Here is a 12,851-nt window from a genome sequence, read left to right as displayed (position 1 = left end):
TCACTCTATTTTTTGTTTAGTTGAAAAGTAGAATAAAACAGACCCGTTCCTTTTGTTTATTTGGTTAGAGAGACATGTGAGTGTAGATGATAAAAGAGAAAGGAGAGCCCTCGCGTCCGGGAGAGCGCTCGCATCCGATCATTTTGGTGGAGCAGGAGCACTTGGTAAAATTTCCATATGGAGACTGCAGGAGCTGCTTCGCTCATCTTTTGTTGATACCAAACATCTAAAAAAACTAAAATGGAACCACTCTATTCTCTTTTAATCATCAACCAAACTCGCCCTAAAAATAGGGAATGAGAGATGTCGTGGTTTAGTGCAGTGCAGGCCAGCTGAACTGAAAGAGCCCTCTACAGGAAACCAGGAGGCGTCCTTTTGAATGAACCCTGCCGCCCATGCATATCACCAACCTTTCGCCATCAAAGCAGCACGGCGACTTGTCCCTAATCAATAATAATAATTCCACACTGCTAGCATTAATCTGCACAGCGGAGCACCATCCAAACGTAAACGATCGTCATGTGACCTGTCACGGTCTCAAAAGTAAGCAACAGATGCAAGCAAGATAACACTACTCGTCTCGTCTTCAGCCGACAACGGCCAACGGATTGTCAACTCATTCACACGAAAGCTCGATCGACCGACCATCAAAAGACGCCTCCGCTGCTTAAATCACCTGCCCTCGTGGATGGAGGTGATGGTGAGGTCGTTGGTGCTGCACGACGTGGTGAACCGCGTCCGCGACCCACAGTCGTCGTCGCTGCCGCTGGTCGTCGCCACCCTGAGGGAGAAGTGCGGCGGCCGCTTCGGGTCCGGGAGCGGCCCGGCGGACGCGGCGTCGCCGGCGGTGGCCAGCATCGCCGTGACGTCCGCCATGGTCGGCCGGTCGGTGGCGCTTTCCTGCACGCACAGCAGCGCCACCTTGACGCACCGCACGATGGTCGCCACGTCGCCGCGCTCGCCCAGCGTCGGGTCAATCAGCTCGAACACCCTCCCGTCTCTCCACAGCTGCCATGCCTGTGACAGTTCGTCAACTTACAATTCAGCACGGCACTGCAGTTCTTCTAATAATACATTGCAGCCTTCCCTTGCTGTCGATGTGAATGAGTTGACCAAAAACTATATATGGTCGCTGGGAACGTCGATCAGGTGGTGATTGTTTGGTCATCTTGTCTATAAAATACTACACTAGTAGCAGTGACAACTCACATATCCGAGCAGGTTGACGAAGTCGCCGTAGTTGTGGTGGCCAGTGTTCCTCTTGCCGCTGACGATCTCTAGCAGCAGCACGCCGAAGCTGTACACGTCCGACTTCACCGAGAAGATGCCCTCCGAAGCATACTCAGGAGCCATGTAGCCACTAAAGAAACATCGTTAAATTAGCAAGGTGTCTAAAAACACACATAAAGACAAACTTGTTCGGCACAACATTACATTACAAGAATATCAAAGTGGGCCATATACATACATACATACATACATACGGGTGTTTGTTAAAACTTACTATGTCCCGACGACCCTGTTGGTGTTGGCCTCCGTCATGTTGGATCCAAAGATCCTGGCCATGCCGAAGTCGGAGATCTTGGGGTTGAGGTCCTTGTCCAGCAGGATGTTGCTAGCCTTGAGGTCGCGGTGGATGATGCGCACCCGCGAGTGCTTGTGCAGGTAGAGCAGCCCCTGCGCGACGCCCTCGATGATACGGCGCCGTTTCTCCCAGTCCAGCAACGGCCCCCGCTGCTGGTCGAAGATGAAGCAGTTGAGGCTGCGGTTGGGCATGTACTCGTACACCAGCAGCTTCTCCTCCTCCTGGACGCAGCAGCCGACGAGCCGCACCAGGTTGGTGTGCTGCAGCTTGGCGATCAGCTGGATCTCGTTCTTGAACTCCTCCAGGCCCTGTCCAGAATGCGCCGCCAGCCGCTTCACCGCGATCTCGGCGCCGTCCGGCAGCTTCCCCTGCACCCGAATCGATCACAGTCAGTCATGGCTGCAAGCACTATGTATTAGAAGCTGAGATGACTCGAAACGTCAGCTCGCCTTGTAGACGGGGCCGAAGCCGCCTCTGCCGAGCAGATTCTCGTCGGAGAAACCGCCCGTGGCGGCCGCCAGCTCGGCGAAGTCGTACAGCGTGAACTCCGAGCTGCTCTCCTCGATCCGCCACAGCTTCAGCGCATCCTCTGTGGTAGAGCTGTTCCGGGATTGCGCCTCCAGCTGCAGCTTTCTCTTCTTCTCTGCATTGGAAGTTTTTTTTCCCCTGCCAGTTAGTTACGCAATTCCCTATCCAAGATTTTGTCGAGGACATATCCTGTGCAATCACTCATTTTGGTGCAAGCGTGCAATCAAACTATCCAGAGCATTTAATCTAGATCCAACGGTTTCATATGGAAGGGGTTAAAAGTAAAATAGGTACTATGTTTTAGGTGGAAGAAGTTAAATATAAAATAACAGTCATCATTAGATCTAGATCGGATGCAACAGATCGCTTGATTGCATGCTTGCACCAGGATAAGTGATTGCATATTATATTTTCCCGATTTTGTCACCCCAGATCCCCAACGCGACGGTCGCGCCGCAGCGGTAGGCGGGTGTCTCCTTACCGGCTCCTTTTCGTCGTCGTGCTCTGATTATCACAAGGCCGGCAGCCATCATAGCGGAGAACGCCGTGATTGATACGATGACAGCGACAATTAAGACCACCCTGTGATTGCTACCTACAGTATATCGTTTAGAACAGAAATGACCAATAGTAACAGACTATGCATTTTTTTTTATGTTTACCATGGATTTCCGTTTCCGCAGCTGGTGAAGATGGGTCGCCCTTGAGGCCGATTCTGACCTCCGGCATGCCGCCGAAGAAATGGTACGCCTCGTACCGGAAGCTGCAGCGGACGCCGAGGATGCGGCCGCCCTCGCGGCCGTCGTACCACCGCCGGTTCTGGTCCTGGAGCACCTGGAAGCAGTCCCAGCACTGCGCCCGCGACAGGTCCGGCGTGCACTGCACGAACCCGTACACCGTGGGCAGCTGCGGGTTGACGTACATGGCGGCGCTCGCGAACATGCGCGCGGCCGAGGAGTTGTAGGCGGCGTACATGGCCATCTCCCCGAACAGCGTGCCCACCAGCGACAGGAACAGGGTCCGGCTCGTCGCGTTCCGGGCGTCCCACCCGTAGTACGTCGACCCGTTCACGTCCAGCGCGTTGATCACGGGGGAGTTGTCGTCGGGCCGCGCCAGGAAGTCCCCGCCGGAGTACCGCGCCGTGCACAGGTCGGCGTAGAACGTGGCGTCCCTGTCCGCGCCGCAGAGCCGCCGCAGCCTGCCGAACGCGTCGGCTAGGCACGCCGAGCAGACCCCGGCGTCCGTGACGTCGCCGCGGCACAGCGCGAGGCCGTAGGCCGTGTCCGGAGCCGCGCCGACGGCCGCCGAGGCGAAGAGCGACGGAGAGGAGGAGGCGTTGGCGGGCAGCGCCGCGACGAGGCGGGCCAGGTTGGCGCCGAACGCGCTGGCCGCCGTGAAGTTGCCCGTGGTACCGTTGCACGAGTACTCCGAGTACGCGGCGGCGCGGGGGACGAGCGACAGAGAGGACAGCACGACAAGTAAGAGGTAGGGGAGAGTGCCCATGTCGAGTTCGTCCTGCACTGCACTGGCTGCAACGAACGCAAGACAAGGGCTAATCGATGAGTGCTAGTGTCCATTTACATCAGGAAGTCAAAAAGGCTTGGTGGAAGGTAGTTGGGTGACGGCTCTATCCAGCACGACACAATAGAATTTGTGCGCACCTATATGATTTTGCAGCTGTATCCGAGGTGGTTTGATAATTGCATTGTCGCGTTCACAAATTTAGTTTTTTCTATCCGGCCATATTGATAGGAAAAGTTAGATATATACCTTGTGATTACATATTTTAAATATAAACCCTTAATAATCATAGGTTTAAATGATAAATTTTGATTTGGTAGCTTTTGTTAGGTATTAATTCGATAGTTTTTACATTTCCTCCATAAATAAAACGCTAGCTAGTGATTCTGAGTGTTTCGGCCATATAGAGCGAGGGAGACACAAGGGGCGGATTATAAACTAAGTCGAGGAGGGCTTGATGCCCAAACCTCTAGCTCGAAAGGCGGGGTGGTGTGAGATGCTTCGTGGACTACAAATGACGGCTACTGTTGCACGCTTGCTGCCTCCTTCGTTTTCGAGTCAGCTGCTTCCGATGACATGCTTCGACTGAACACCTGGACCGAAGCTTCCTCTAATTCTCTTTTTATCTATGTTGACGTCCTTCAACAAACACATGTTAGTTACTCCTAAAACAAGTTATAGAACTGATAGTATCAATTAGTTATGAGGACCTTCGACAATGGCATTCCCCCCAACTTATCATTTGCTCATTTATTGTCTAATTATGCTTTGCTTATTCTTGTATATAGCATGTTTTTCCATGTTGCTTTTTTCCTCAATGACAATGTCTTTGCTTTTGCTTTTATCGGCCATTTCGGGCCGAACTAAGACCTTTTTCGCATGCGACATCTATTGTATTAACAGGAAATGGCTGTGTGTCTACTTGCATTTCCTGAAAAGCCAATCGGCCCTCATTTATGACCGATTGTACCTGTCGACGAAAAACATTACAGTCATTGGTGGCATGAGAAAAAGAATTATACCACTTACAATAAGCACGTCTCTTCAATTCATCTATAGGAGAGATATTATGAGTTAATTTAATGTTGCCATTTTTAAGTAGCTCATCAAATATCTTATCGCATTTGGCAACATGAAAGGTAAATTTAATCTCTTCTTGCCGATTCTTTTGAACCGGCTGTAAGGAAGAACATGCTGAAGATTTGGCCTTTGTTGGCCAAATAAACTCAGCGGTATATACATCTGCGAATTCATCATCTGAACTATCACGCTCTATTAGATGTATGGTACGGGCGGCCGATTTTGATGTCTCTTTAAATCGGCTTTCACAGGCTAAAGCCCGCTGATGTAGCTGGGCTATCGAAAAGAACTGGGTCCCATCTAATTTGTCTCTTAAGTAGGATAGCAACCCATTAAAAGCTAGCCCTGCTAGCTCTTTGTCTGCAACATGGATCCGAAAGCATCGGTTTCTAGTGTCCCGGAACCTCCGGATATAATCATTAACCGATTCTTCGCGTCCTTGTCGGACTGAAGCTAAGTCAGCTAATCCTAATTCATATTCCCCGACAAAGAAATGTTCATGAAATTTATTTTCTAACTCATTCCAGGAATTAATAGAATTAGGAGGCAGGGCGGCGTACCATGCAAAAGCGGTACCAGTAAGGGATAAAGAAAATAACCGAACACGAAATGCTTCTCCATCAGCCAATTCGCCTAGGTGTGCTAGGAACTGGCCTATGTGTTCGTATGTGCTTCTCCCATTCTCACCAGAAAACTTAGAAAATTCCAGTATCCTTGCCCCTTGTGGATATGGGACAGTGTCAAACCGGTGATTATATGGCTTTTGGTATGATTGCCCTACTCTGGCTACACTAACTCCGAACTTATCTCGAAATAGTTCAGTCATCTCTTCCCTAATTTTTTCCATTGTATCCGGTGGTAGACCACCGGATCCTGGGCTGTGGGGCTCATTTGGTCGGGTATTAGTATACCGACCTTCTTGCCGTGACCGATCGATAGTGTTGATCGGTCTGTGATTGTATGGTGCATTATGGTTTAAATATGTAGAGGGCGAAATATACTGCTGTTGTGGTGTGTAATAATTTGGTGCATGGTGTGCAACAGCAGGTTCCACATATGTGTATCCGGTTTGTACGGTGGTACATCCGAACTGGCCGGTCGTGTTCGCCATTATTGGGGCGCCACGCAGTAGTCCTGGTACAGCCCCGGACTGTCCGGCATAGAAAGCCGGACGGTCCGTGTAAGGGTCGGACGATCCGGGTAGAAACTCGGACGGTCCGACCGCGTCCAGGGTCGTCGATCTGCCAAGAAGGGACGGTGGCGGTCCTAGGGCGACCCCGGACTGTCCGGCAGAGCAAGCCGAATGGTCCGTGTATGGGCCGGATGGTCCGGCAGAAGCTCGGACGATCCGACCGTGTTCAGGGGCGCCGATCTGCCAAGCAGGGATGGCGGTGGTGGTACTTGCCCTGGATATGAGTTCATCGGCATACCATATAATGGTTGGGGCTGCAAATCCCCATTTGTTGCCGATGTATTAGACATAGATATCCTGTTACTAGTCTCATATGATGGAAAACTAGGAGCAACAGATTTCTCCAACGTATGCGTTAATTTTCTAATTGACTCTTCTAACCCTCCAATCTGTTGTTTCATTTGATTCTGCTGATGATCTACATACTGTTTAATAAATTGGATGTCGTCGGGTTTACTTACGTTGGGGACTTGAAGCGAAGATAGAAGAGATGCGACGTCGGTCTCTCCATGTTTGACAACTTTCTGGTGGCGATCCACCGTGTATTGTGATAAGAATTTCTCCTTCGCTTGACGCATGTAGTCCTCGTATTGCTGTTGCTCATCGGCCGTCAGACTTTCAACAGTCGGCTTCAGGATATTGTCCGGGGAGATATCGGTGTGATCTTTAGAACCGGCCATTTGAGGGCCTGATTTTTAGTAGATCTAAACACCTTCCCCAGCGGAGTCGCCAAAAAGTATGTTGACGCCTTTTTGGAGCGCCAAACACTCAACAAGAACCGTGGCGGTGCCCTCTGCACAGGGGCGGACGGTCCGCGGCCTGGTGCGAGGCGTGGCGGTGCTCTCTGCACAAGAGCGGACGGTCCGCGCGCAGGGGTCGGACGGTCCGCGGCCTGGTGCAAGGCTAGGGCTCCTGCCTGACGGCCAGACGGTCCGTGACCTGGGGCCGGACGGTCTGCGCGTACGCAGGGGCGGCGGAAGATCACCGGCGGCGCCTGGATCTCGCTCCCGGGAGGGACCCCATCGGGGAGGAGAGATCCTAGGAGTTGTCTAGGCTCGGGCCGGCCGACCTAGACTCCTCTAATCGACGTAGAGTCGAAGAGAAGCGGAGAATTTGGGGATCGAGAGGCTAAACTAGAACTAGACTAGAACAACTCCTAATTGTACTGGAAATAAATGTGAATAGAAGTTGTATTGATTCGATTGATGGGGGTTCAATCGGCCGTAGCCCTTCATCTATATAAAGGGGGAGGTCTGGATCCGCTTCGATCTAATTTCTGAGTCAATCCCACGGTTTTAGGTAACAAATCCCGCGAGAAACTAGGAACCCTAACTGTCTCTGCGCACGCGCGGACCGTCCGCGCCGCCATCGCGGACAGTCCGGACCGCGGACCGTCCGGCCTCAGGGCCGGACCGTCCGCGAGGCTCTTTTTAGCCTTCAACATATGCCCCCCTGCCTTTTGGTGAAGGCTGACGAACCAAAAGCATATGAACTAAACCTGATGTAAGTCACCGGCTTTTCAATATGGAGATCATTCAATAAAGCACCAATGTATAAAGGCCGTTTTGGATTGTATCTTTCTCGGCCATGACCATTTGATCAATGGATCAAAATGAACAGAATGGAGGTGCCCCCGAGCCTGGATAGACAAAGGGACTATAAATGTGCCATGGATTCATCGTCGTGCCATTCCACATTTGAGTAGGACAATATACCGACGATGAATAAATGGTTGGAAAGTACCCTGGTCTCATAGGATGAACAGGCGATGCTTGTCGTGTTGCCTTTTGGGCTGTTTTGTTCGGCCGTTTCGTTTTAGTAGGTGACCGGGGTTTCTTCGTTGACCGATCACGTGGAACAGTCTTTTTGTTAGCATTTTTGGAGGGCAACCGATCAAAAGTAGAGTCGGCTTTGATCAGCCGACTATATGTGCTTTGCCCTTGCGTCTCTTTCCTTGCTTCGCGTAGAGGCTGACGCCTTTGGTCATAGATGGACTGTTCGGCTGGGTTAGCCAGACCGTTTGTCTGAACACCAGACCGTCCGCCCGTAGGTGCCGGACCATCTACGATGCTCGGGCCAGGCTGATGTGTTTGGTTTATTAATTGTGCCTGTCCCCCGGCGCTTTCAGACTTTTTAGCCTTCTTGTCCGAAGCCTTTCGAGCAATCTCCTTTTGCGATATAATTGACATGCGAGGATCGCCAATGACAATGTCTTTGCTTTTGCTTTTATCGGCCATTTCGGGCCGAACTAAGACCTTTTCGCATGCGACATCTATTGTATTAACAGGAAATGGCTGTGTGTCCACTTGCATTTCCTGAAAAGCCAACCGGCCCTCATTTATGGCCGATTGTACCTGTCGACGAAAAACATTACAGTCATTGGTGGCATGAGAAAAAGAATTATGCCACTTACAATAAGCACGTCTCTTCAATTCATCTATAGGAGGGATATTATGAGTTAATTTAATGTTGCCATTTTTAAGTAGCTCATCAAATATCTTATAGCATTTGGCAACATTAAAGGTAAATTTAATCTCTTCTTGCCGATTCTTTTGAACCGGCTGTAAGGAAGAACATGCTGAAGATTTGGCCTTTGTTGGCCAAATAAACTCAGCGGTATATACATCTGCGGATTCATCATTTGAACTATCACGCTCTATTAGATGTATGGTACGGGTGGCCGATTTTGATGTCTCTTTAAATCGGCTTTCACATGCTAAAGCCCGCTGATGTAGCTGGGCTATCGAAAAGAACCGGGTCCCATCTAATTTGTCTCTTAAGTAGGATAGCAACCCATTAAAAGCTAGCCCTGCTAGCTCTTTGTCTGCAACATGGATCCGAAAGCATCGGTTTCTAGTGTCCCGGAACCTCCGGATATAATCATTAACCGATTCTTCGCGTCCTTGTCGGACTGAAGCTAAGTCAACTAATCCTAATTCATATTCCCCGACAAAGAAATGTTCATGAAATTTATTTTCTAACTTATTCCAGGAATTAATGGAATTAGGAGGCAGGGCGGCGTACCATGCAAAAGCGGTACCAGTAAGGGATAAAGAAAATAACCGAACACGAAATGCTTCTCCATCAGCCAATTCGCCTAGGTGTGCTAGGAACTGGCCTATGTGTTCGTATGTGCTTCTCCCATTCTCACCAGAAAACTTAGAAAATTCTGGTATCCTTGCCCCTTGTGGATATGGGACATTGTCAAACCGGTGATTATATGGCTTTTGGTATGATTGCCCTACTCTGGCTACACTAACTCCGAACTTATCTCGAAATAGTTCAGTCATCTCTTCCCTAATTTTTTCCATTGTATCCGGTGGTAGACCACCGGATCCTGGGCTGTGGGGCTCATTTGGTCGGGTATTAGTATACCGACCTTCTTGCCGTGACCGATCGATAGTGTTGATCGGTCTGTGATTGTATGGTGCATTATGGTTTAAATATGTAGAGGGCGGAATATACTGCTGTTGTGGTGTGTAATAATTTGGTGCATGGTGTGCAACAGCAGGTTCCGCATATGTGTATCCGGTTTGTACGGTGGTACATCCGAACTGGCCGATCGTGTTCGCCATTATTGGGGCGCCACGCAGTAGTCCTGGTACAGCCCCGGACTGTCCGGCATAGAAAGCCGGACGGTCCGCGTAAGGGTCGGACGGTCCGGGTAGAAACTCGGACGGTCCGACCGTGTCCAGGGTCGCCGATCTGCAAAGAAGGGACGGCAGCGGTCCTAGGGCGGCCCCGAACTGTCCGGTAGAGCAAGCCGGATGGTCCGTGTATGGGCCGGATGGTCCGGGCAGAAGCTCGGACGGTCCGACCGTGTTCAGGGGCGCCGATCTGCCAAGCAGGGATGGTGGTGGTGGTACTTGCCCTGGATATGAGTTCATCGGCATACCATATAATGGTTGGGGCTGCAAATCCCCATTTGTTGCTGATGTATTAGACATAGATATCCTGTTACTAGTCTCATATGATGGAAAACTAGGAGCAACAGATTTCTCCAACGTATGCGTTAATTTTCTAATTGACTCTTCTAACCCTCCAATCTGTTGTTTCATTTGATTCTGCTGATGATCTACATACTGTTTAATAAATTGGATGTCGTCGGGTTTACTTACGTTGGGGACTTGAAGCGAAGATAGAAGAGATGCGACGTCGGTCTCTCCATGTTTGACAACTTTCTGGTGGTGATCCACCGTGTATTGTGATAAGAATTTCTCCTTCGCTTGATGCATGTAGTCCTCGTATTGCTGTTGCTCATCGGCCGTCAGACTTTCAACAGGCGGCTTTAGGATATTGTCCGGGGAGATATCGGTGTGATATTTAGAACCGGCCATTTGAGGGCCTGATTTTTAGTAGATCTAAACACCTTCCCCAGCGGAGTCGCCAAAAAGTATGTTGACGCCTTTTTGGAACGCCAAACACTCAACAAGAACCATGGCGGTGCCCTCTGCACAGGGGCGGACGGTCCGCGCGCAAGGGCCGGACGGTCCGCGGCCTAGTGCGAGGCGTGGCGGTGCTCTCTACACAAGAGCGGACGGTCTGTGCGCAGGGGCCGGACGGTCCGCGGCCTGGTGCAAGGCTAGGGCTCCTGCCTGACGGCCGGACGGTCCGCGCGTATGCAGGGGCGGCGGAAGATCGCCGGCGGCGCCTGGATCTCGCTCCCGGGAGGGACCCCGTCGGGGAGGAGAGATCCTAGGAGTTGTCTAGGCTCGGGCCGGCCGACCTAGACTCCTCTAATCGACGTAGAGTCGAAGAGAAGCGGAGAATTTGGGGATCGAGAGGCTAAACTAGAACTAGACTAGAACTACTCCTAATTGTACTGGAAATAAATGCGAATAGAAGTTGTATTGATTCGATTGATGGGGGTTCAATCGGTCGTAGCCCTTCATCTATATAAAGGGGGAGGTCTGGATCCGCTTCGATCTAATTTCCGAGTCAATCCCACGGTTTTAGGTAACAAATCCCGCGAGAAACTAGGAACCCTAACTGTCTCTGCGCACGCGCGGACCGTTCGCGCCGCCACCGCGGACAGTCCGGACCGCGGACCGTCCGACCTCAGGGCCGGACCGTCCGTGAGGCTCTTTTTAGCCTTCAACACTCTATCTTCGGACCCCGAAGATCAAGGACGAAGGGTCTATCTTTTAACTATGTTGCCCTGTTATAGTTCTTAGCAGGAGCTTTAGCTGGTGGCCAATATTTGGCGTCTATCTCTAGCGAACACATTGACCATCATTACCATAGTTCCACGAAGGGATAGTCGGGTAGAGCTATCGCTACCGGCTCTAATAGTGTCGGGGACCATAATTAGGGGTACCCTCAAGACGCCTAATTCTCAGCTGGTAACCCCCATCAGCATAAAGCTGCAAAGGCCTGATGGGCACGATTAAGTCAGGGATCAGTCCACACGAGTGACTCGATCACGCTTCACCCGAGCCTAACCTCGGCCAAAGGCAGCCGACCTCAAGAGACTTCCGTCTCGCCCGAGGCCTCCCTTTTTATGGCGGACACATCACCGGCTCGCCCAAGGCCTTGGCTTCGCTCAGAAGCAACCTTGACTAAATCACCGCACCGACTGACCAAATTGCAGGGGCATTTAACGCAAAGGTGGCCTGACACCTCTATCCTGACACGCGCCCCCGGCAGAGCCGAGGTGACCGCCGTCACTCCACCGCTCCACTGGCCAGTCTGACAGAAGGACAGCGCCGCCTGCGCCACTCCGACTGCAGTGCCACTCGACAGAGTGAGTCTGACAGGCAATTAGGCCTTGCCAAAGGCGCCACGGCGAACTCCGCTCCGCCCGACCCCAGGGCTCGGACTCGGGCTAGGACCCGGAAGACGGCGAACTCCGCTCCGCCCGACCCCAGGGCTCGGACTCGGGCTAAGACCCGGAAGACGGCGAACTCCGCTCCGCCCGACCCCAGGGCTCGGACTCGGGCTAGGACCCGGAAGACGGCGAACTCCGCTCCGCCCGACCCCAGGGCTCGGACTCGGGCTAAGACCCGGAAGACGGCGAACTCCACTCCGCCCGACCCCAGGGCTCGGACTCGGGCTAAGACCCGGAAGACGGCGAACTCCGCTCCGCCCGACCCCAGGGCTCGGACTCGGGCTAAGACCCGGAAGACGGCGAACTCCACTCCGCCCGACCCCAGGGCTCGGACTCGGGCTAAGACCCGGAAGACGACGAAACTCCGCCTCGCCCGACCCCAGGGCTCGGACTCCGCCCTGGCCTCGGCCGGACGACTTCCGCCTCGCCCGACCCCCTGGCTCGGGCTCGGCCACGGCAGCAGAAGGCAGACTCAACCTTGGCTTCGGAGGAAACCCCACGTCGCCCTGCCTAGAGCACAGACCGCCACGTCAACAGGAAACGTCATCATCATCCTACCCCGAATCGACTCGGGTCACGGAGAACAAGACCGGCGTCTCGTCCGGCCAGCTCCGCCAGAGGGGCAATGATGGCGCTCCACGAGCTCTATGACGACGGCGGCCCCCAGCTCTCTTACGGCAGCAGGACAACGTCAGCAGGGACTCGACCGCTCCAACAGCTGTCCCTCCATCAGGCTCCGCCGCACCTCCGATAGCCACGACATCACGACAGCAGGATGCCCAGATCTCTCCGGCTGCCACATCGGCATGTACCTAGGGCGCTAGCTCTCCCCCCGCTAGACACGTAGCACTCTGCTACATCCCCATTGTACACCTGGATCCTCTCCTTACAACTATAAAAGGAAGGACCAGGGCCTTCTCAGAGAAGGTTGGCCGCGCGGGACCGAGGACGGGACAGGCGCTCTCTTGGGGCCGCTCGCTTCCCTCACCCGCGTGGACGCTTGTAACCCCCCTACTGCAAGCGCACCCGACCTGGGCGCCGGACGAACACGAAGGCCGCGGGACTTCCACCTCTCTCACGCTCGGCTCCGGCCGCCTCGCCTCTCCCCCCTCCGCGCT

The 12,851-nt window shown here is 52.7% G+C and overlaps 1 protein-coding gene across 1 annotated transcript; it reads right to left on the bottom strand.

Moving 5' to 3' along the window:
• Positions 1-227: 227 nt before the first annotated feature.
• Positions 228-3,754, bottom strand: LOC103633256 (cysteine-rich receptor-like protein kinase 19). Its single transcript, XM_008654953.3, has 6 exons — positions 2,776-3,754; positions 2,595-2,708; positions 2,035-2,228; positions 1,505-1,953; positions 1,210-1,360; positions 228-1,017 (listed from the first exon to the last, which is right to left on the bottom strand). Exons 1-6 carry the CDS (start codon positions 3,614-3,616, stop codon positions 673-675), a joined length of 2,094 nt encoding a protein of 697 aa, XP_008653175.1. The 5' UTR covers positions 3,617-3,754; the 3' UTR covers positions 228-672.
• Between the last annotated feature and the right edge of the window lie 9,097 nt (positions 3,755-12,851).

The sequence above is a fragment of the Zea mays genome, chromosome 7 (assembly GCF_902167145.1).
Source record: "Zea mays cultivar B73 chromosome 7, Zm-B73-REFERENCE-NAM-5.0, whole genome shotgun sequence".
Classification (NCBI taxonomy): domain Eukaryota; kingdom Viridiplantae; phylum Streptophyta; class Magnoliopsida; order Poales; family Poaceae; genus Zea; species Zea mays.
The sequence above is the reverse complement of the archived record's forward strand: the minus strand, read 5'-3'. Positions and strand labels throughout refer to the sequence as shown.

What these genes read in the sequence shown, in the direction of transcription:
- LOC103633256 (XM_008654953.3), bottom strand. Translation starts at nt 3,616, where the DNA reads ATGGGCACTCTCCCCTACCTCTTACTTGTCGTGCTGTCCTCTCTGTCG. An exon ending in TGCGGAAACGGAAATCCATG is followed by an intron (nt 2,709 to 2,775) that starts GTAAACATAAAA and finishes GATATACTGTAG; the next exon opens with GTAGCAATCACAGGGTGGTC. An exon ending in AACAGGGTCGTCGGGACATA is followed by an intron (nt 1,361 to 1,504) that starts GTAAGTTTTAAC and finishes ATGTTTCTTTAG; the next exon opens with TGGCTACATGGCTCCTGAGT.